The 25,083-nt window shown below is 38.9% G+C and overlaps 1 protein-coding gene across 1 annotated transcript; it reads right to left on the bottom strand.

Moving 5' to 3' along the window:
- Nucleotides 1-12,560: 12,560 nt before the first annotated feature.
- On the bottom strand, nt 12,561-23,559 carry sh3bgrl3 (SH3 domain binding glutamate-rich protein like 3). Its single transcript, XM_026928426.3, has 3 exons — nt 23,422-23,559; nt 17,747-17,914; nt 12,561-14,303 (listed from the first exon to the last, which is right to left on the bottom strand). Exons 1-3 carry the CDS (start codon nt 23,464-23,466, stop codon nt 14,238-14,240), a joined length of 279 nt encoding a protein of 92 aa, XP_026784227.1. The 5' UTR covers nt 23,467-23,559; the 3' UTR covers nt 12,561-14,237.
- Between the last annotated feature and the right edge of the window lie 1,524 nt (nt 23,560-25,083).

Genomic DNA, 25,083 nt, shown 5'->3' with positions numbered 1-25,083 from the left:
GGCTCTGCAAATGAAGGGAAGGTAAAATGTTATAACAGAATAACAGAGACCAAGAACAAATGTCGTTTTACATACATACAGTTGGGTATTCAAGTGTGGCATCTTGCATAACTAAATTATGAAAACCAAAGGTAATTGAACTGGGAAATTATGAGGAGGCTCATGTGAATTCAGAAGCCAATTCACAGAAAAGATGTGTTTATGGTTTTTGTGAAGTAAAAGAATGACACTCAGATAAATCATGTCAGATCTTTTCCCAACTTTAACGTGAAATTACGTATAAAGTATACAAATAAAGTGAAAAACAATCAGAAACAAAAGAAATATAAAAAACTTACAATAACCTAGTTGCATAAGTGAACATACCCCTAAACTTTGCTGAAGCACCTTTTGATTTTATTTCACCACTCAGTCACAGCAGTTTCTGAAATACTCAAACCAGCCCATCTGGTACCAAAGAGCATGCCATGCTTAAAGTCACAGAGATCATACGTTTTCTTCATTCTGATGTTTGATGTGAACATTAACTGGAGCCCTTGACCTGCATCTGCATGATTTTATGCATTACACATGATTGGCTGATTGGATAACTGCATAAATGTGCATAGGTACAGGTGTTTCTATTAAAGTGACTGGTGAGTGTATTTAACTATGTTGGCATGTTTTCTTCGTTAATGCCAGGTTAGACCCAAATCAATTCCAGCAGCTAACATAAACTGCCCAGGCAGCAAGTCAAATTCTAGCTAATGGTAATTGGCTTTTTACATATTTTACTGTTTGATTTATTATCAAACTATGTAGCATTAGTCATGCATATGTTAAGCAAACTTGCAGAGATTTAGACACATAATAAATATGAATAATACTTTTCACAGAAAACATTACGTTAAGTTCATCAGTTAAAAACAGTTACTTTTTAATACTTCTAATACTTGAGGACATTTTTCTTTTACTTTCACTTGAAAACATTTTTGCCTGGATACTTACACTTTTAACTGAGTAAGACTTATCTATACTTTCATTTTCACATATAATTTCTCAGCATTTTTTCCACATCTGGCTGAAAGGGCAGAGGACTCACTGTTGAGTGGTCTCTCGGTAATAGTCAACCCAAATACCCCAAAAAGCAAAGCAACATCTATAGGAAAAGTCCACGGAAAGGAGGAGATGTTCTGAGGAACTGAGCATGCAGCTGCTGTTGGCTATTCGTGCCAAGGCCATTCACATATCAGCAGCAGTCTCCCAGAACACAGTGTTAATAGAGAGAAGATGCAGCTGATAAACAAGCTTAAATGTTTAAAGTGTAAATTCCACCAAAATCAATGATTTATTCAAGGTCAAATTCCATGTAATGGGACTTTTGTGATGAATGTGAATGTGTGCATCCAATTAAAATACCATTTGATGAACAGCAAGTTGTAAATAGCTTTCAAGATAGCTTTGATATATGAAAAACATCAATTTAAAAGACAGTATATATTAATAGTAATTAATATATTTGATTTAAACAGAAAGGATACTGTTTTTGCATCTGAAATAATAAATTTATGTTTGTAATATAGCTACTAGAGCTATAAAGATAAATAAGTGTTGAATGGGATTGGTCACACTTTCTATTGGAGCAGGTTGGATTAGAAAAGAATATATGTGGGAAGGGACAGGATTGGTCAGAATCCCTTCAGAAGCAGGCAGGAATGGCATTGTAATAGCTAACAAACATTATTTAGTAAATTTATTTAAAGTATTCAGTCTTGTGTAATGATCAAAGTAAAAGTCATCATTGCCTTACAAAGGCCCTACATATTAGCTTTCTTTCACCTCACATTGCCTTGTTATTGCTTTGCAAACAATAAGTCCTTAGGCTACAATTTATTGCTTATTAGTCACAGAGTTAAAAGTTCTCTGAAACAACACATCTTCTCAGTTTTGGACAGCACCCTGTTAGTGGGAGCAATCTTTTTTGTTTTGTTGATGGATATATGCCTTACAGGTTAACTTCTGCTAAAAACACAATGGCTTAAGAACTTAAGAGCTTATGCAGCATACCAATGTGTTAGATAGTTAAAGGTTAAAAGCTAGAGCTGTTTTCACTTTCCACGGTCATCCTCAAAAGCTGTCAGTATCTGAGAGGGCAAGTGCTCAGTGGAGGGTAGATGTTTATCTATGCAGTTGGTGCTCTGCACAGGTTATCAGCTACCCTTTACTCTCTCCATCAATAGATAGGGACCACCACAGAGCAGATGGTTGGATACACTCATACCATCACCACACATACTACCATGTCAGTGTCACTGTTAATGAAAATGATCCATCCTGTGGTCCTGTGGTGGTCCCTTTGTGACATATTGTGCAGAGCAACAGATGAGCTACACTCAGTAACTGTACATCTGTACAAAGTGACCTATATGGAATGTATACATAATGAAATGACCAGCAAGTGTAGTGCATTGCTTTTTTTTTTTTTTTTAATCAGGAAATCAAATCTGGCATAGTTAATAGTTTGTTTGCCCACAACAATATGAAACTGACACAATAAAAAGCTTTAGCCTTTATATGTTGTTCCCTGATATTTTACACACAAAGTGTCATTTATTATAGAAATGGTATCTGACATAAGAATGACTGATTTGTACAGATCTGATAAATAATTCAACAATTAACTATAAGAATATTATTGTTATTATTAATATTATTATTATTAATGGAATTGTAATTTTTAAAAATAAACAACTTAATAACAACAAATTTTAAATGATTAGTTTACTATGTAAAGCTGGGTCCCTGGAGGACTAGTGGTTGGGCCACAGCGCTCTCACTGCTGTAGCCTGGGTTCGATTGCCGGTCAGGGAACCAGACCAAAAAACTGGGGCTGCGTGCAACAATGCGCTCTCAGTGCCGGTCCCAAACCCAGAAAAAACTGGGGAGGGTTGTGTCAGGAAGGGCATCCAGTGTTTTTTTTTAAAATACTGTGCCAAATCAAATATGTGATTAATGATCCGCTGTCGTGACCCCTAACGGGAGCAGTTTACTATATAAAGCCCATATGCTTTGATATGTTCCAAAAATCACAAAAATAGGCCAATGGCAAAAAAACATATTATTTTAAAGATACACTATATGGCCAAAAATATGTACACCCCTGATGGTTCTAGTGCTCCTGAAATGGTAAGACATAGGCATCAGTCTGCCCACCATATCAAAGGGCAAATTCAATGCCTTTTTACTCATTCCCAGGACGTTCCATGCCACTCTTCAAAAAATTCAGACACCTTGGTCACACACAAGACAGTACTGCGATTGTAAATAGGCAATGTGCAGAACATGCAGCAGCAGTTCATACAAACACAGGTTTTACCTTAAAGTGGAGTGGTGCATGGTGATGCCCAGATAGTTGTAGCACACACAGCACACAGTCTCAACAGAGTCAGTGAGGATGAAACTCCCTGTGGTGTGGCCCATCACAATAGGACTGCCTTCTACACTGTTGACAAGCCATGATGATGACCCCTTACCTGCTGGCCAAAAACTCTGCTTAGCCAGACATTGTGTGCGTACTGGACACGGTAAAGAACATTCTGCACATGGTAGTGGACATTCCTTGTAGCACACTGCAATGTCAACTGGTAGGTTCTAAGAGACACAAACCTTAGCTAGGAACCTTAGCAATTTGGTCACAAGATCATCCTTGTTATCTCCAAGGCATGCAGCTCTCCCAGTCCTTTGCTGAGGTGATCCTAAAAAGGCTGTCTACAATGATATTCCTTCTAGACAAGCATCCTGTCTGGGTCCATACAGAGAGCTATTGAGTGATTCACACAGAGGACATTCCATATCTGAATCCTGAGTGTGGCAGATTGAGGGAACCGAGCTCCTCTCAGAAACACTGCTATAAGCTTAAAACCTACCAGGGTACAAAGTCCTTGTGTTATGGTTCAAGTGCTCCTGAAATGTAAAGACATAGGCATCAGTCTGCCCACCATATCAAGGGGCAAATCCGATGCTTTTTAATCATTCCCAGGATGTTCCAACCACAAGTGAGGGCAGTAGTGGAAATCTGGGTATAATTTCTGAGGATAATTTCCTGTCTGTGATAGTTTAAGCATGCCAGCATGCAGTGGAACCACTCATAGGGGCCTACCTAAACTGCTAAGGCTTAATAATGTCTATTATATGCAACAGGGTGGCTAGCATTCCCAATGTCTCCAGCTTCATTTGCAATAAATCATATAGTCTCCCCTTTCATAACTGTATTAATATGAGACGATATTCCTGATATTTATATCTAGATGTGTTAACTTAGAACATGGCACCTTTTGTTTGAACCCAACCATTTTTCAAGTGATCAAAAATATTGGAACATGTGACTGACAGGTGTTTCTTGTTGCCCAGGTGAGCACTGTTAGATCAGCTGTTTAAACAATTAATAGCTCCAAATGTCTACTCTTGATTTGAGCCCTGGGTTTCTCCTGTGAAGACCGCATTTGTTGTTAAAAAATTAAAAAACCAACAACCAGAGAGCTGTCTATGGGAGAAAAGCAAGCCATTTTGAAGCTGTGAAAAGGGGGGAAATCCCTCAGAGCCACTGCACAAGCATTGGGCATAGCCAATACAACAATTTGGAATGTGCTGAAAAGGAAAGAAATCACTGGTGTACTAACAAGCAGACATGGAACAGATCGGATGAGGAAAACAACAGCAGGTGATGACAGAAACATTGTGAGAGCTGTGAAGAAAAACCCAAAAACAACAGTCAGTGACATCACCAACAACCTCCACAGGGCAGGGTGAAGGTACCACAATCCACTGTTTGAAGAAGACTTATAGAGAACAGAAATATGGAGGCCATACCACAAGATGCAAACCTCTCATCAGCAGTAAGAATCAGAAGGCAAGATTGGAATTTGCAAAGAAATACAGAGATGATCCACAAAAGTTCAGGAACCAAAATTAACCTCTACCAACATGATGGAAAGGCCAAAGTGTGGAGAAAGAAAGGATCTGCTCATGATCCAAAACATACGAGCTCATGGGTGAAGCATGGTGGAGGTAGTGTCATGGCTTGGGCTTGCATGGCTGCTTCTGGAACAGACTCACTCATCTTTATTGATGAAGGAACTCATGATGGTAGCAGCAGAATGAATTCAGAAGTCTAAAGAAACTTTCTGTCTTCCAATTTACAGAGAAATGCATCCAATCTAATTGGGACGAACTTCATCATGCAGCAAGACAACGACCCAAAACACACTACCAACACAACAAACAACTTCATCTGGGGAAAAAGTGGAAGGTTTTAGACTGGCCGAGTCCATCACCTGACCTTAACGCAACTGCACCTCCTGAAGAGGAGACTGAAGGGAGAAACTCCCCAAAACTAACAACAACTGAAAGAAGCTGCGCTACAAACCTGGAGAAGCATCACAAACAAAGAATGCAACAGTTTGGTGATGTCAGTGGGTCACCGGCTTAATACAGTTTTTGCAAGCAAGAGACATGAAACCAAATATTAAGTGTTTCATCTACTTCAAGACTGTCTATTCCTCTACTTTTGCTCACCTAAAAATTGGATGATCTGCCACCAAAGGTGCCGTGTCCTAAGCTGTTTAATACGTCTAGATGTAAATATCAGGAAACGAAAGCTGAAATTCTGATCTATCTTTTGACCTCAAAACCCAAATGTCTTCAGTGTATAGCAAAAGCAAAAGAATTAGCCTTGCCATTCCATTACTTTTGTAGGCAACTATATGTAAATGCTGTAAAAGAGACACGTGTGCCACACACAAGTTGTCAACACACTCTCAGAATAATGAGAAGGAAGGTAAGAGAGAAGCAAGCAGTCACTCGAAAAGAGTTATAGGACAGCCGGAAAGAGTACAGGAAATCGAAATGCCTTTAAACAAATTAGAACTCTTTTGGAACATTATACTCTGATCAGATGAAACAAAAAATAGAACTCTCCAGCTTGTCATGTTTGGAGAAAGAGCTTGCTGCTAACAAAAGACCTACATGGAGCCGTCCGTGTTTTTTTCCCCACTTTGATCCTCGAATGCTTGGAGGTTAAAAATAACGTCATTCTGAGCTTCAACTTCCCACTTCCGAGGTATATCAAATACAGCATAAGATTTAAGTAATTATGCATGTTAACTGTTCAGTTCTTTATTTTCTTTCAGTAAGGCAAAATAAACTTCTTCTCATTGATAATACAAATAAAAGAAATAGCTTTCTCATGCTGTTCATTTTTCCAACCAAAACCACTTGAACAATCACATCGTAATTACCACATCCGAACTCTCCGAACTTTGTTAAGTATTTAACACATGGCATGTAAAATGAGTTAATTACAATCTGTAATTGTTTTCTGAACCCAGCTATGGCATTTTGTAATATTTGTCAGGTTATGAGCAGGAAAATCACTTGTTTTTTCCCCCAGTGTTGAAAGAAATGTGGAGGATGACAAGTGATCTTAAGTCTGATGATGTAATGATGTGACATTTAAACATAAAACATTAAAAATGACTTTAATTAAAATATAAATAATCATTTATTCATCACTCCCAATCAGGATGAAAGTGAGGAATGTGAAGTGAGGCCAGAGAAGGAACAAAAATGAACTATATCTAGATAAGAGATGAGAGCAGACAGAGTTTTCAAGGAAGAATAATCTAGCATCATTTTGATTGTGTGGTTTAAAGGTAGAGTAGTTAATATCTGCGTCGATACATCAAGTGTTCGTGTAGGTACCACTGCAGGCCAGTTTTGACTCAGGATAAACCCTGATTTCATTCCTAACATTACATCTATCTGTGATGAGAGGAATGACAATGAAGCCTACTTGACTTGACTTTTAGTAACCAGAGTTTTACTGAATAAATAAAAATATACATGGCCTTTTCCATTAAATACATCGCAGGGTTTGCGTCACATACTGTATGTATATTAGGGTGTTTTCACACTTGGTCCGTTTCAGTGATCCAAGTGTTCTCGATGGCTCAGCAATTTATTTTGTCTATATGTGAAGTCCACAAAGGAACTCAGATCCCTCTGTAGTGACCTACAAGACCACCTCCAGCGGGAGTCTGAGCATGGTTTATTTGTGGTTCATTTTATATACCACTTGATTCGTGCATTTTAAAAACAAAGTAGTCTCAGTCCACTTCATATTTTGCTTTATGGATAAAGAACTTGCAGTTTGCTGTACACAAATAGCTCCAGTTTTATGTCATCACACAGAAAATAAAAACTCCAAGCCAGTGGAGGGAATGTGATGCTCTGGGCAATGTTCTCCTGGGAAACTCTGGGTCTGGCCATTCATGTGGACGTCGATTTGACATGTCCAACCTACCTAAGCATGTGTACCACCAGGTACACCCCTTCGTGACTGTTCCCTGATGGCAGTGGCCTTTTACAGCAGGATAATGTGCCACACTGCACACATTGTTAGGAACTGCACTAGCAACTGTGCTATGGAGCTTGTGTAGTTAGGCAGTAATAATAATAATAATAATAATAATAATAATAATAATGTGTCAGTGTCAGGAGCAAAAGTTACTCTATATTTATTATCACTGCAATAAATGAGGTGTATGCATGTACTTTATCTACGCCACTCACATGAGCTAAGCGTAGTAGCTTTATGGCATGAAGCATGAGTTGTGTTTAATGGTTCAGCATTAAAAGTCTTTGTTGCTTTTCCTGCCAGGTTTCACTTCAGTCCTGTTCTGCTGTCTATGATAGCATCATGTAAAGCAACCGTTTTAAATGACATTCCCCATAACTCAGTGTTACACAGCTATTACACTACGGTAAAGTGGTTGTGGTGTCAACAGCACGTGGTCTGAGATCTAATAAATGTTAAAATGTTCAGAAAGAGAACTGAGTCCCCTTTTGAGTCCACTCGTACCGTGAACACCTAAAGTACTGAGGTCATTTACAGCTAGTTCCCTTTCAGGTCCACTTTAGCAGGACTGAGTACGGTTCATTCATAAAGAACTGTATGTGAAAACGCCCTTATAAATGTGGATACTTCAGTTTCGTAATGTGTGTCGTTATTAAGACATTAGAGCATGTGCAGTACAGACCAGGCAGAGGACGGGGATCGGTGAGCAGAAAGGGGTACTTGGGGAGAAAACCCCAGTGTGCAGCTTTGTACACTTCTTTTTCAGTTGTAGTATATTATCTGGGTACACTACATGTCAGTGAACTTCCCTCCATGATCACACTGAGCTTGCTAAACAGTGCTTCAGCAGATAAATGTGTGAAATGCAGGCAGGTGGAATGTGATCACTGCCTTTACTGTCCAGGTCTCCGGCAGCTGCTCAGAGCTTATCACTTAACAAACTTACAGCCTGTATCTCCCATTCCTCTACACTACACATGGTGTGCTCTCTCAATGCAATTCAATTATCATTTCCTGACTTGTTAAAAAATTACAGGAAGCAGTTTATTGCAAGCAGAAGAGATGTGTGACGTTCAAGAAAAATACTTTTATTCAGTTCAAGACCAAAAACTAACCGAGAGGCATGAATTAAGACCCTTAAGATCAAAACAGTGAAATGCACCAATCTACTTTTAATAACACAGCATCAATCTATATAATGTATATGTTGTGTGTGTTGTATATGTTGTGTATGTTCTATGTGTTGTGTGTGTTGTACATGTTGTGTATGTTTTATATGTTGTGGATGTTGTGTGTGTTGTATATATTGTGTGTGTTGTACATGTTGTGTATGTTCTGTGTGTTGTGTGTGTTGTACATGTTGTGTATCTTCTGTGTGTTGTGTGTGTTGTACATGTTGTGTGTGTCGTATATGTTGTGTATGTTTTATATGTTGTGGATGTTGTGTGTGTTGTATATGTTGTGTATGTTCTATGTGTTGTGTGTGTTGTATATGTTGTGTATGTTCTGTGTGTTGTGTGTGTTGTATATGTTGTGTATGTTGTGTATGTTTTATATGTTGTGGATGTTGTGTGTGTTGTATATATTGTGTGTGTTGTACATGTTGTGTATGTTCTGTGTGTTGTACATGTTGTGTATGTTCTGTGTGTTGTGTGTGTTGTACATGTTGTGTATGTTGTGTGTGTTGTACATGTTGTGTATGTTCTGTGTGTTGTGTGTGTTGTACATGTTGTGTATGTTGTGTGTGTTGTATATGTTGTGTATGTTTTATATGTTGTGGATGTTGTGTGTGTTGTATATATTCTGTGTGTTGTACATGTTGTGTATGTTCTGTGTGTTGTGTGTGTTGTACATGTTGTGTATGTTCTGTGTGTTGTGTGTGTTGTACATGTTGTGTGTGTTGTATATGTTGTGTATGTTTTATATGTTGTGGATGTTGTGTGTGTTGTATATGTTGTGTATGTTTTATATGTTGTGGATGTTGTGTGTGTTGTATATGTTGTGTATGTTCTAGGTTCTCTGATTACAGCTAGATTAGACCTCGGCAGTGAGTCAGTGTTGTACTTGCCTTGGTTATGGTGTATTATATCTGCGTTTACTGCGTCCAGACATGATCACTGCATCCTCCCCACTCCTCAGGTCATCTCATCTCATCTCATCTCATCTGGAAAGAAGTTTCACGGCTGAAAAGAAATCCCAGAAAGACGTGCGAGTTGCATAGTCATCCACCCGGAGAGGAAGGAGAGTGTAATAAAGCTGATTAAAAATTGGAGGAAAAAAGAGTAAAAGCATCTGCCAATCCTGCACAGGCTCTGATACAGTCCGGAGGTGTTGGAGGCGAGAAGCTCTTCTACAGGAGGCATACAGCGCCTCCCCAGCAGGACACTTCCCTTCCCTTCCCTTCCCTTCCCCTTCTTTTCCCTTTCTTTTCCTCTCCTTCACACTCTGATCATCAGTCAAAGGGGGAAAAGTGCATGAAGAAGTGCATAAACTGCGGACTGCACAGCACGTGCGCGTTTAACACATCTGTCTGTGACAACATCTGTGTAGAATTCAGCATAACAAGCCATCACTAAACGTCTCATATATCTTGTTAAAATATGAGTGAACGCTTCTTAAATGATATTTACAGTAATCTCCATGACTGCTTTAAATGAGCCCAGGTCCCCTGATGGTTATACACCTTGTCTAAAAGAACTGTTGCGAGACTATAAAAGTGCTGCAGTGGAATAAAAGCAAGCCTTATATTAGCCTTATATATCTAATATTCACTAACATGTAGAAATCCTTAGCATTCACCAGCTGCCTAAATCAGCCCAAGGATCAGTTGCCTATGTTTTCTGTATCACGTGGTTGCTAAATATCTTATTCTGTTGGTTTTGGCGACATCTTCTGGAGTGCTGCTGCAGCTACTGAGTGAGTCCATGACTGGCTGCCATTCGTGTCCCACTGATACAACACCTACAAATAAACTACAGCTAAATACAGTTTGCCCTGGGGTCCACTGGCATCCCATCATCTCACACCCAGGGTTCCTGGGATAGGCTCCGGATCCCTGATCAGGCTAAAGAGATTACTGAAAGTGAGTTTGAGTGAGTAAAATACATTTCAGACCCAGGTAAAGTGTCCTTCACAAAACCAACAACAACAACAACAACCCTATGTGCATATTTCAAATAAATAACTTAAAAACATTAAGAAAACCCTATAAAATCTACAGCACTTAGAAAACAGCATCACTATAACTACACTTTACCTTCTTCTTCTTATTATTATTATTACACAATAATAATAATAATAATAATAATAATAATAATAATAATAATTATTATTATTATTATTATTATTATTATCATCATTATTTTTATTATTATTATTATTATTTGGATTTAACATCACATGCTTGACTCATCTTTTACTACGAGACATCCGAGCTAGGTTATGAAAAGTGCACATTTTAAGCACACTGCTAAAGGAACACTGGAGTGCTTCAATACAAAGACCCTGTTAGAACTGCCCAGTCAAATCTGATTGAGAATCTGTGGCAAGACTTGAAAACTGCTGTTCTCAAATCGTTTCCATCCAGTATGACAGAGCTTGAGCAGTTTTATCAATAGAGATGGGCAAAAGATTTTAGGATTCAGATGTGGAACCCAGTGTGGTCTTCTGCTGTTGTAGCCCATCCACCTCAAAGTTCGATGTTTTGTGCATGCTGAGATGCTTTTCTGCTGGCCATTTTCCTCTGACTCTCTTATCAGCAAGGTGTTTCCACCCACAGAACTGTTGCTCACTTAATGTTTTTTGTTTTTCACTCCATTCTGTGTAAAACTCTAGAGACTGTTGTGTGTGAAAATCCCAGGAGATCAGCAGTTTCTGAAAAACTCAAACCAGCCCATCTGGCACCAACAACCATGCCACAGTTAAAGTCCCAGAGACTTTTTCTTCATTCTGATGTTTGATGTGAACATTAATTGAAGCTCCTGACTTGCATCTGCAGCATTTTATGCATCGCACTGCTGCCACATGATTGGCTGATTAGATAACTGCATGAACAGGTGTTCCTAATAAAGTGGACAGTGAATGTGTATATACAGATACAGAATTACAACACTTAATATGTGGAATATTTTTAGAAATAGGAATAATAAATAATAAGCATAATGTCACTACATGATGCAGAAAAACTAGTTCATGCTTTTGTTACCTCTAGGTTGGATTATTGTAAGGCCTTGCTGTGTGGATGCTCCAGGAGGTTCACGGTCAGAGAGAGTTCTGCTAAACTGTTGTTGTGATGCTGTTGAGCCTAAAAATTGTACTGACTGAAAACAGTTTATGCCCAGTTCTTCAGTGGATAAAGTTCCCTTGGATACTATAGCTTTACAACTAAAAGCCCCTGATGGTGAAGATCCTTTCAGCACACTCAGTACTGCTTGGCTCTGTAGTATAGAGCTGTGAAAGACGTTTCTTCTTCATGTCACCTCAGGGAGTTTTTTCTTGCTCATTAGGGATCTACAGTTCACCCAGATATCTGGAAAGCTGCTTTGGGACAATGTCCATTATTAAAAGTGCTATATAAATAAAATTGTATTGAATTGAATAGAGTTCCAGGAGCTGTAGTGGTGGCATGTTGGGTACGTACAGTACACACTACGTCCCTGTCATTACAGGACTTTGTGGGAGGTATAACGCATACATGCACAAGAACATGTCCCGGTGTTAAAGATCACCCCTAGAGGTTATCAATTGTTCACAGAACCACAGCTACAAAAACTAGCACTTTAGGCCATAATAAAATTAAACATATTTGGTTTGTGGTGAAATTGAAACATTAGAAGAAAAATGCTTCAGTGTGAACTGGCTTTTAGTTCTGAGTTTTAAAAATTAAGATATTTAATCACAGTCAAACTAATTTATAGTTACAAAACAAAAAAAATCCAATACTTTCATAAGCTGGTACAGAAAAAAAAAGACTGAAACCACAACATTGGACACATCACTGGCTTTGTGTTTTCTGTTCATATGAGCCAAGCTTGTCATCTTCTAAGCATTTTCTTTACCTAGATTTTCTGGTTCAAAACACACAAAAAAAAATCCTCATGGAATATACTGACAGTGAAAGATATCTTATGTTTTAATGACTGAAAAGGTCACAAGCATGAGCCATAGGTAATAGTAGCAAGGTAAATGTTTTATTTGAGTTTACAACTACAGATTACACAGATACAGTCATTCCAAGAAAGGCCAATGTTTTTCAGTCTCTACTCTGATTGCATATAACATACCTGAGACACTTTACAAGTGGTTGCTGATTAACAGCTCAGTTGCATTAGGTGCATTTGATGTCCACAGGCCTGGCATCGTAAAGCACTACTTTTTGGATGAGCATGAAAATGTGGCACATTTCCTGAATGAACCTTTATCTTTCAAATATAACATGAGATGCATCACTTGGATTAATTCCTTTAATAATTTTTTTGCGGAAACTTTTAGTTAAGTATGTTCAGATCAAGCGTGGCACGGTGGGTAGCACTGCCGGCCCTCAGCTCCATGGTCCCCGGCTCAATGTGGCGTATCATACGTTCTTTCTGTGTCTGCATGGGTTTCCTCCCACTGCCCAGAAACAGGCAGGCAGGCGGACTGGCTGCACTAAATTGTTACCAGAACCAGTTCTGGATCCACTGCAACCCTTAGCAAGCAGTTAGTGAAGACAAATGAATGAAAGTCTGGTCTGAAATAGAGATGTTGGATTACAGACACGTCCTGGAACTACAGTTTAGATAATGCAGAAACTTTCAGATTAATGTGTTGCCATTCTGTAGAAGAACTGAACTAGACTGCTCCTAAAGGAATGAAGGTATTTATCATGGACATGCAGACATTCAGTTCATTATCAGAATCTTGTGACATTAAAGGGTCCAGGCAGCCATATGGGTCATAATAAACAATTATAAGACCAACCTGCCAATTATTTCTCACTTTAAAATACTGTAATTTTTGACTCTTAAGATTATTGGGCTTTTCTGGAATACAAGCTCTAACCACAGCAAAGCTCATGTTTCAGAAGAGGAGACTGTATTAATGTGGAAACTGCATTTTCAGGGACATTTATTGGCACAATTGAATACAATGGAATGCTTTCATTCTATGAACCTTGGTAACATTTTTCATCTTGCCACATATACAGAGACTTTAAACAGTGTTTTCAGAGCAGTTGGTGGTACTGAAGGTCATATTCACCTGGTCCGCATCAAAATGCAAAAGCAGCCACTATTTTTAAGGAATGCCTTACGATTAAATTTAGCATGCTGTCCACTAATCACATGGACTTGGTTTGTCAAGATAAGACAAGCAACTGTAAAGGACAACAGATAAAAAAAAATAAGACTATATATATATATATAGGTAACTGATATTTTTTGGTCCACAGGAGATCAGGTTTTTGTTGTGTTTGAGTGTAGATTAGATTCAGATTAAGTAGAAAGTGATTTCAATCGAGATTAGATTATCTATTTACTCCATATTCTGGAGCTCCACTGATTCCAGCAACATAACTAATTACATTTAGAAACAGAAAAATCAATGACAGCGCTGATTCGTGCACAAATGAATACTGACAACATGACCAACCATATTAAAAATAATTAGGGCAAATCCAGTGGAGTACTCTGTGCTTTCAGGTCACTGCATGGCAGACAGGAACATGTGTTTGGCATATTAAAATGGCATAGATACAAAGAATGGTAGACATTGCCAATGAGCAGAGGACACGAGGCAGGTCTTCATTTTAGGACTCCTGGACCAGCAAAGCAGAGGAAAAGGCATTGGATGCTACCAGGTAGGACTCTCATGCAATCTTGAGAAACTTCTCCACTGTGTCCGACTCTACCGCCTCAGAAAACATTTCATAGTCCTGTTAGGAAGAGAAAAAAGTCCAGAGCATGAGTTTCTGAACAGTGGACCTTATTCATCAATCTTTCAGTAAAGTTGTGTGTAAATATTTGCATAAACTAAACCGAACTCAAAATATTCTGCCGGATTTACAAAGGTTTTGGAAAAAGCTGATTTTTCCACGTTCACGTGTGTATGTTGATGAACGTTAATCACCCGCAAATAACCAATCGCGTGAACGACACAGCTCATTTACATGTAGTGACGCCCACAAAACTCCATAAAAGGTAAAACATACAGACAGCTGGGAGCATGAATTGAATGATCAGGGTAAAGGCCGAAAAGCAGAAGTGGAAGATATTTTGACTCAATTCTATGCTAATAAAAATATTTAATAATATATAATAATAATAATAATAATAAGTTAGCTGTAAGTCTTGCGTTAGCGGAGGTGTTTGTTTACGGCTTACGGCTTTGCGCAGACAGACCGGCCCGTCCTCCATCTATACACCACCATTTCTCTCATTATAATTGAATGATTGGTTTTATTTGTCATAATATACGAGTTTTTGATGACCCACTTTCTTTATTTTTTTTTTATATTCTTTAATTAAAGGCAATAAAATAAAGCGACTGGTTTTGAGTAAATGTTCTGGATGGAGCTCTGAGTCCCTGAGAGAGTGAACTAGCATGAGGATGTGTTTCTGATCGAGACTCTAAAGCTCTTCTATAAAACATAGTAATAAACAAACAGTTTAAACTCCACAGAATATTTCAGATAGAAAAGTGCAGTAATCCATGCGGATTACTGAAGTCAAGGTTTACATTAGTGAGTCTACTTATGTGTAAATTTACACACACTAAGGAGCACGAGTAGGATACGATTTATGCAGAAATCCGTTCATATCCAGCTGGAAAAATGAGGCCCAAAGACATCAGACACACAGGCTTCAAAAAGAAGGTTGAGTTAAAACACTTGGGGGGAAAAAAATCTGGTTTTAGGTTTGTTCTGAAACCACAAAGCATTCATTAAGGGGAAGCCATGTTAGTGACTGAAATCTCATGGCACAAATGACATAAGCGTCTGCAGTCCAGTCCATGTAAGTTATGTTGCACATAATTATAACTCTACAACTTTTAGGAAAGATTTTTACTGCGTGATCAGTACAGTATAAAAAAAGTCTTTACACTTTTGTTACTGAAACAAATCAAACATGTCTGCCCAAAGAGAAACACAAAATACTCAGCTAATCCTCCCCAGCAATTTATTAAACTACCCAAAAAACCACAATTCCACATTTCTGTGTAAAGTTAACCCATTTCAGTTTCTCAGACCTAACCAGACTCTTTTGGCAGCATGTACACCTAACTGATTACGTGATGGGGCAATCTGCACGCATCAACAGCAAGCTGGTTCAAGCAGGTGTGATTTTGGAGAAAACGTAGGAGCAAGATTGATTAATTGACTGATTTTTTATTTGAATGTTATTATAACTGTGTGTTGTAGGGTTTGTAGATAAAGCCTGGTAGATCTCATCCGAATTCAACAGTGGTGTGCAGAATATCATCTCAGATCGCACCACTTTATGTTGAATGGACACAACCAGCAAAGACCTTGTCACATGATGATGATGATGATCATGATGGTGAAAGGATCAAAATCTGGTCAAAAGCAAGACAAGCCCATGATATTATCCTGTCGTAATTACGTACTGGCCAGTGGTAAGTGTGAAGAACGTCTGAATGGCACGGTGCCATTTGATTATTGCTGCTGATCACGTCTGTGATGTGGTATGCGCTACGTATTTTGTGCCAAAAATAAAATTAAAACACAAACCCCCATTTGCTATTGCTTTTCCCATATCTGTGCACAAAGATGGTTCCGAAATGAAAAATAACATGAAATAATGTCACCCAAGTCTTAGCCGCGCCCTTTTCACAAAAAGGCAAACTGCGAAAGGAAGAGTAAAGACCAGCAGGTGGCGCCAGTGATCATCTGCATTTCCCTTTTCTTTTTGGCACTAACAGCATGTCCATGCAGAAAACTGGATGGCATACTTGCACTTTTCGCTTGATTTTGATTGTATTTATCAATTTTATTTTTTAATTTGCATTTGGTGAGGTATGTAGCCTAATGTGATATAGTTTGGCTTTTCTTTTTCTTACAGCGTTTCAGTCGGGATTATGGCCATGAAATACTGACATGATGAAGAAAATGCAACTGTTTTTGACACTCATGTTGCTTGTTTTATTTTTTAATTTTCACACACGTGAAAAAGTCCACATTTAACTGCAGAATGAAGAAAGAAGTGAATCTGTGCTACTCACTTCCAGGTTCTAAATCACTGTATTTAAGCCCAACAAATACACAACAGTTGGAGATTTTTCAGATTTTTGTCAGGAAAAAAATTCTTCAAGTGCATATTAAAAGAGAATATAGAATAAGCCCCTATTATTTAGCTAACTAACTAACAGCCTGAAACGCTATTTTAAGTTCTATATGCTATATAAATAAAATACATTTTTGTGTGCATGCATTCTGCACTCACAGTGATTAAAGGATCTGCAGCAACACCTCTTTTTCTCTCTTATCTCACTGCACATGCTTTCTGCTCATCATACAGCTGCACCAGAGTGATGCCAGGCTTGCAGTCAGAGTAGAGAATATAATATACACTCATCGTCCACTTTATTAGGAACACCTGTTCATTCATGCAGTTATCTAATCAGCCAATCACGTGGCAGCAGCACAATGAATAAAATCCTGCAGATGCAGGTCAAGAGCTTCAGTTAACATTCACGTCAAACATCAGAATGAAGAAAAAGTGTGATCTCTGGGACTTTAACTGTGGCATGGTTGTTGGTGCAGATGGGCTGGTTTGAGTTTTTCAGAAACTGCTGATCTCCTGGGATTTTCACACACGACAGTCTCTAGAGTTTACACAGAATCACATGATTGGCTGATTGGATAACTGCATAAAAGAGTAGGTGTACAGGTGTTCCTAATAAAGTGGACGGTGAGTGTATATAATATAAATAAGAATTATAATGGACATTGAATTATAATAATTATATTAATGGACATTGAAACTTCATAACTTCTCATCACAAAGTTTCTGGATATGCAACAGGACACACCTCCCTGCCTCAACCAATCAGCCTGCCTGAAGGTTTGTTGACGCACTGTACCCATAAACCCATTCGGCGTGTCGTGGCACAAATACGCTTCAATGCATAAGCATAAACCACACTTAATTAGGTGTAGATAACAGAGTCAAAATTCAGTTCATCTCATGTGTATAGCATCCATTAAACCTGAACTCTCCAGGAAGGGAGAACTAATAACAGTACAAGCATACAGATTATTTACTCATTATAGCATTACTGTTCTCTACATAAATAAATAACTGAACAAAATAGCTAAACAGGCCAAATATTCTCAAGACTGTAAGACCTTATCCTTACCCCACAGTACTGATCTTCATTGAAAATCTGCGGAGGGGCAGCTTTAGGGTTACCCGACTTGGTTCTCATCTCATCCCGGACGTCCCCGCCCACAGAAATGTCAATCAGTTCAAACCGGATGTTCTTACTCTCTAATATGCGCATCACTTCACCCTGCTGGGATTTCACCTGGAAAACACGCAAGTGGTACATATCATATACTGACTTCTGAACATTCAGAACAACCAAGTTACAGTCTTATAATCTGCAGTCTATTGTTTCAAACTCAGGGTAAGAGATACGAGTAGAATATTTCTATAAATACATTTAAATAAACACATCAAATATCAAACCATTAAGTTTTTTTAAATATCCATTTATTTAAACCATTTATTTCTATATTATCGGATAAGTGCATTAAAGTATTTAGTGAAATATTTCACACATCTTCATGTAGATGATGTATAGCTTGACTTCTGATTTCTTACTGGCTTGTACAGTATACCTGCAGTGTTTTGATCACTTTATGCAGTCGTGTGTATTGTTGTGTCGCACTACAGTCCTGGAGAAGCGATATTTTGTTCCAGTGTATACAAACTATATAGAGGAATGACAGTTAAAAACCCAGCTGACACTTGACATGATGTTGACCTGAGTGATGTTCTATAATTCATTTCTTACAGCAATAACAGAGTTTAGACAATTTTCAATATTTTACCAATTCACAATCTTTCCTAAAATTCATTTCATGCAGTCAGTTACATCCCTTCACTTTTTCTCTCTCCATTTATTACACGTTTTTAAGACTGTCCTAATTAACCTGAACCATGTAGTCCCAATATTTGTATCTTTCTTTCTTGAAAATAATTCAATTATCTGAATATGATCTATTATTTGAACTAACTTTGTGCTTATTTAGTTTAGTGGAACATCTTATGACTAATATGTTCCACATGTGTGATGTATATAATCACATTTATAACTTTCTGAAAAAAATAGCCAAAGCCTGCGTTATTTTTCCTACCTCAAATCGCTGGAGTCAACTTCCCGTTTGATGCTAACCACATCCCCGTTTACTGTATAATGTCACATGAACAGAACTTTTGACTTTCACATAAATATAAATGTTGTTAAGTTCAATGGTCCTACTTTACCCCAGTGAGTTATAACCAGTATATGCTAGTGAGGAATATTCAATATATCCTACAGTAATCATTAAGCACCAAAAAAACAATTCAGTGAAGCAGTACCTATTTGTGGATTTAATTATAGATTTGTTTATTTATGCATGCTCATTAAAAAAAGTGCTAAATACTAATTATTGCTCACCCTCATGTCAATACCCCTGTAGCGCAGACTAAAGTGATGTAGGAATAATAAAGAGCTGATAGCACATCTGCAACTTTATTTTGAAAAATGTGGGATGGAAAAGATCAATAACTGAATTTGCACAGAAATTATTTCGGAAGCATTTTCACTCATCTTCAGTAAGAAGTACCAAGCAAATGATGCATAAGAGCTCTTCAATTTAACTGTTTAAATTCACAATTCTAGCAATTATAGAATTATTGATGTGTTGGATTTTTAAAAATTGAACTGCTATGGTTATCTACGTTGTTTCTTTACTGGGATTCAGAAATATAAAGCAATCTGGGCAGTCTGGCAATCTCAATAAATTGCAACTACTGCAAACTACAGAAATCCAACAGCGCACTGAAGTACAAAGCTGAAGCGAGCTACAGCCACATCACGCACCGAGACACACCCTGATATGGTGTCAGCGGCTGCATCTCAGCAAGCAGGATGTGAAACACTGAGCATAAACCACGTGTTTTGCATCATAAATGATGTTTTAGAGCTTTCTTAGATGTTTGGAATGTTTCTGACCCTAACACAAATCATCCTACAGTGTTATCTGGAATAGATGCTAAGCAGTTTGTGCAACTCGGCATATGTAGAAGCAGCAGCTGTTATTTGTCACATATACATTACAGAAGGGTGAAATTCTTTTCTTCACATATCTCAGCCTGTTAGGAAGCTGGGGTCAGAGCGCAGGGTCAGCCATGATACCTCACCCCGGATCAGAGCCCAGCAGTGGCAGCTTGGCGGTGCTGGGGCTTGAACCCCTGACCTCCTGATCAGTAACTCAGAGCCTTAACTGTTAACCAATGGAAGATGCAAACAAGGTGGTTTTTCACTTATGACAGCTTTTTTACTAGCCATTACTACAGCCAGATGGAGGCGTTATCGGTTGGCATGCAGTATCTGCATTGACACACAATGTGGCCAAACCCATCATTTCTACTAAAGATGTTGATGCCGCAGTTTATCAGCAAACCTATCAACTTATCTGCGCTTGCATGGGAGAACATCCACAGGCTTGTCCTATGTCTGTATTGACAGCCAGCTGGTGGATCACTGACCAACTATTTGTGTGCTTTGGTTAGCACTATAAAAGCGCTCTTTTGATGAAAGACAAGTTACCCCATTGGGAAATAGAAGTGATTACACAAGCATAATGAGCTTCTTGGACAAACACTTCCACATTATTTTTACCACAGTTCCTGTGTTTCTGGTTCATTCACTACAGTCGTAACTGCAGGATTTTACAATCGGCCTCTGCCAAACCTCCCGAAGATAAAGGTCAATGACGGTGATCAGATGTGTAAAAACATTTACACCAGCTAGAAAGCTGGAGAAAGGCTGCAAACAGTATACTTCATTATATATACACAACTATGGAGGCAAGAAACTATCTATTAACAGAAACAAACACCCAAGCAAATGTTAGCTCGCACAGTTCACTGCAAAGTGGCTTGTGCGTGTCTTCAGATGACACCGCTCATGAGACTGGCTTTTAGAAACCTAAATTATTACGATTAAATTAAGACTTTCCTCAACAATTTAACATGTCGGGCTGTCCTTTTTTTTTTTTTTTTTAAACAAAATAACCCATAGCTATAAGAAGAAGTATTACTAATGTAGGCTAGCCATGTTATCATCATGTAAAAGTATGTTTAATAATTTACTACTACTACTACTACTACTAATAATAATAATAATAAATCAGTACAAGGTTTCTTGTTAGGTGTTTGTTATTATCTAGTGCCTTTCTCTGCCATGCACTGTGCTGTGGGGTTTGAATTCTGTAGCCGTTCCTTTCGAAGAGCAAAGGCACTGCACTTTTTAGCAGTCTTCTCCGACAGTTGGTGGTTTTGGTTCAACTAGCTGATCTGGTGTCAAATGTCCGCTGTCGCTCGCGATGTCAGTTTGTTAACCGTCGTCTCCTGAGGTCACTCTGAGCTGGGAAGCTGCGGAAGCTTAAAGCTGGTACATTTTGAAGACGCTGAGCAGAGAGGGCCACAGCAATGCTCATGATATTTCTTCATTTGTCTTTGAAAATATTCAGTTTTAAGGACGTTACGGCAGACACTCATTATGATCGCGTGAGGAAGGGAAAACAGTTCAAAACAATTCCAAAATGGAAACGCGTCAACGTGTCAGCTACTGTAAATCTCCAGCAAATGTCAAGTCTGAATCCACAATACTGACCTTTCTGTGAACATCGGGAAAATGACTTTCTAATGCAAACGTAATGCTTTGCAGGGACCACATTTCAGAAAATAACACACAAACAAGTTTGACATCATCTGGCATCTCTGAGATGTACCTTACCTCTGACCAGGAAATTTAAGAAGTTTAAAGAGTTTCACAAGAAATTCAACAGCATCCCAAATAAAACCAGCTCTGATCAGCAGTACTCAGTATGTCTCAGTATGAATCTTAGCCTAGAATATGTCTGAATTCATTTCGAAGACACTGATGCAACCAGCTTTTTGGAATTTGTTTGAACTGACATGGAATGACCCAGTTGTTTTAGTTATTATTTAATTATCATAACTGGCTTAATTATTAATTTAAGCCTAACTGGCTTGCTTTGAACCTGGCTAAGAGGTTCATCTGACACTAACTAAAACTAAAAAAATAGTATTAATAATTTGGAATTTAAATGCAATTTTAATAAAACTAGGAAGTGATGTTGGTATGAAACAGTGTTTCAGATACACCTCTGGGTGTGTGGAAAGCTCAGGAATTAAAAAGGAGCTCTAATGGATCAAATGAATGAATATGAAAAGATTCATGAAAATGTGTACCATGTACATTTTCATTTTAAAGTGTACATACATTTTTAATATATCTTATTTTATCGTTGTAATTTATAAATAAACTGTAAGTATCTGAGATTTGGCACAAAATGGTGGATACACTGCTAACTTATTTTGATTCTCATACTTATGAGCAGAGACTGAAAAAACAAGATTTAAACAAGATTTTAATTTAAAAGTCAGAGAGCAAAAAAATGACCTTTGAGCTGTCTTGGTACAGTAAAGTCATCTGGATGCATTTATTATTAGTCTTAGATTGTGTGTGTGTGTGTGTGTGTGTGTGAGTGTGTGTGCTCATATATATATATATATATATATATATATATATATATATATATATATATATATATATATATATATATATATATATAAAAAACACAAAACATAACAAATAAATAAATGTGTGTCTCGACACTTGACCATCACACCCATATGTGCTTCTTCCCCAAACTGTTTCCACAAAGCAGGAAGCACACACTTGTATAGAACGTCTCTGTGTGCTGTAGCATTACAGTTTCCCTTCACTGGAACTAAGAGGCTGAAACCTGTTCCAGCATGACAATGCCCCTGTGCACAAAGCGAGCTCCATGAAGACATGGTGTGTGAAGGTTGGAGTGGAAGAACTCGAGTGTCCTGCACAGAGCCCTGACCTCAACCCCACTGAACACCTTTGGGATGAACTGGAACACCGACTGAACCCCAGACCTCCTCAACATCCCAACATCAGCGCCTGACCTCGCTAATGCTCTTGTAGCTGAATGAACACAAATCCCCACAGCCACGCTCCAACATCTAGTGGAAAGCTTCCCAGAAGAGTGGAGCTCATTATAACAGCTGTCCATGGAAACAAGGATGATGTAATGAATAAGGGCTAGTTATTTTAGTGTGTATGGAAACTACAGAGTTCCTGTGACTGTAAAAAAAGGCGTGCTCGGTTTCTCGGTGTGAAAGTTGATGATTAATCTGCAGAGGGAAGTTAAAGGATGAACTCTAGCACACAGGGCGGTGCAGACAGCAGGACCTGGCACAGGTGTGTAAGCCACTGCTCAGGACAGAGACACGAGTTAACAGCTACACGTCATCTGTCCTGAACCGTTTATCCCTCTGCAATGGGCTACAAGTTAAACAGTTAAACATTAGCCTTTAGAGTCCATGCATGCTACTTCCCTTATCTTCCCTCATCTCTGCACTTGTGCATGAAGCAACAGTTTGGAAGCGCGAGCCGCTGTCAGACCTGCCCAGGCCATCCGCACTTCCGCTTCTCACTGCCTCGACAAGGGCTTCTTCATCTGTCTGCCTGCTCTACAGCTCGCTCCCCTTTCTCTCCTTGCTTCTACAGTGCTCAGTGTTGAGCTGTCAGATGCTAGTGTCAGTGTGCACAAGACTGCGTTTCATTCCGGGTTTGAAAAAGACGCAACGCTGCTAAAGCACTGGGTGTGTCTGCTAACCTGCCCTCAGCCCAAACGCCTGCTTTACAGCCCACACACTCCCTGAGTGCTGAATATAATGCTCACTGGCCTTCTTTCTCACCTCTCTTGAAGCGGTGACGGTCGTGTAGTACAGTTTAACACCCATTGTAGAGATTAATCCTCTGTGCTGCTCGCAGGCTCTTTAATAGCGACTATACTCAGCGTGCGCGTGCACCCCTCCGCCCCCTCGCCCCGCCCCTCCCCGCTACTCGCTACTCGCTGGGAGATTTAAAGTGACAGGACCGTGTTTACCTTCAGCACCAAGCGGGAGCTGGGAAATTATCAGAGTTCCCAGTAGGAGAGATCTGTGGTGAAGAAAGGCTCTCAAACTCGTAATTCCTACTCGGAAAGTCGGAGTTGTTTTTTTCCCCAGAGCTATGACTTCTCTGAGTTGCAGTTCCGTGACGTCACTTTAACATGGCGGCGCTCATAGTAACAAAAAGTAAAAACAAAAACAGCGTGATTATTAGTAATCACTAAACATGGAGTGAGGACATTTTGGTCACATTGCCCTTTACACAGTGAATTATCACACCCACTTTGTACATAAAATGAATCACTAACCAAACAACTCTTTAATTCCGGTTTTTGTAAACAGCTCACAGTGAGTATTCTTTTTATTTCCCACTTCAGTTCAGAAAGATGAGTTTGCGTTAACGCTCTCATGTGGAAAGTTGGAAAATTCCGAGTTCCCAATTGTCATGAACGCAGTGGAACATCTCCATATACACAGAACTACAACACCTTCACAGAACTACAACACCTCCACACAACTACAACACCTCCACACAACTACAACACCTCCATATACACAGAACTACAACACCTTCACAGAACTACAACACCTCCACTGAACTACAACACCTCTATATACACAGAACTACAATACCTCCACACAACTACAACACCTTCACAGAACTACAACACCTCCATATACACAGAACTACAACACCTCCACTGAACTACAACACCTTCACAGAACTACAACATCTCCATATACACAGAACTACAACACCTTCAAAGAACTACAACACCATCACAGAACTACAACACCATCACAGAACTACAACACCTCCACACAACTACAACACCTCCGTATACACAGAACTACAACACCTCCACAGAACTACAACACCTCCACTGAACTACAACACCTCCACATAACTACAACACCTCTGTATACACAGAACTACAACACCTCCATGGAACTACAACACCTCTATATACACAGAACTACAACACCTCCACACAACTACAACACCTCCGTATACACAGAACTACAACACCTCCACACAACTACAACACCTCCGTATACACAGAACTACAACACCTCCACATAACTACAACACCTCCGTATACACAGAACTACAACACCTCCACACAACTACAACACCTCCACTGAACTACAACACCTCTATATACACAGAACTACAATACCTCCACACAACTACAACACCTCCACTGAACTACAACACCTCTGTATACACAGAATTACAACACCTCCTTATACACAGAACTACAACACCTCCGTATATACAGAACTACAACACCTCCACTGAACTACAACACCTCCACACAACTACAACACCTCCGTATACACAGAACTACATCTCCACAGAACTACAACACCTCCGTATACACTGAACTACAACACCTCCACACAACTACAACACCTCCGTATACACAGAACTACAACACCTCCACACAACTACAACACCTTCAC

Source organism: Pangasianodon hypophthalmus, chromosome 29, assembly GCF_027358585.1.
Source record: "Pangasianodon hypophthalmus isolate fPanHyp1 chromosome 29, fPanHyp1.pri, whole genome shotgun sequence".
Classification (NCBI taxonomy): domain Eukaryota; kingdom Metazoa; phylum Chordata; class Actinopteri; order Siluriformes; family Pangasiidae; genus Pangasianodon; species Pangasianodon hypophthalmus.
The sequence above is the reverse complement of the archived record's forward strand: the minus strand, read 5'-3'. Positions and strand labels throughout refer to the sequence as shown.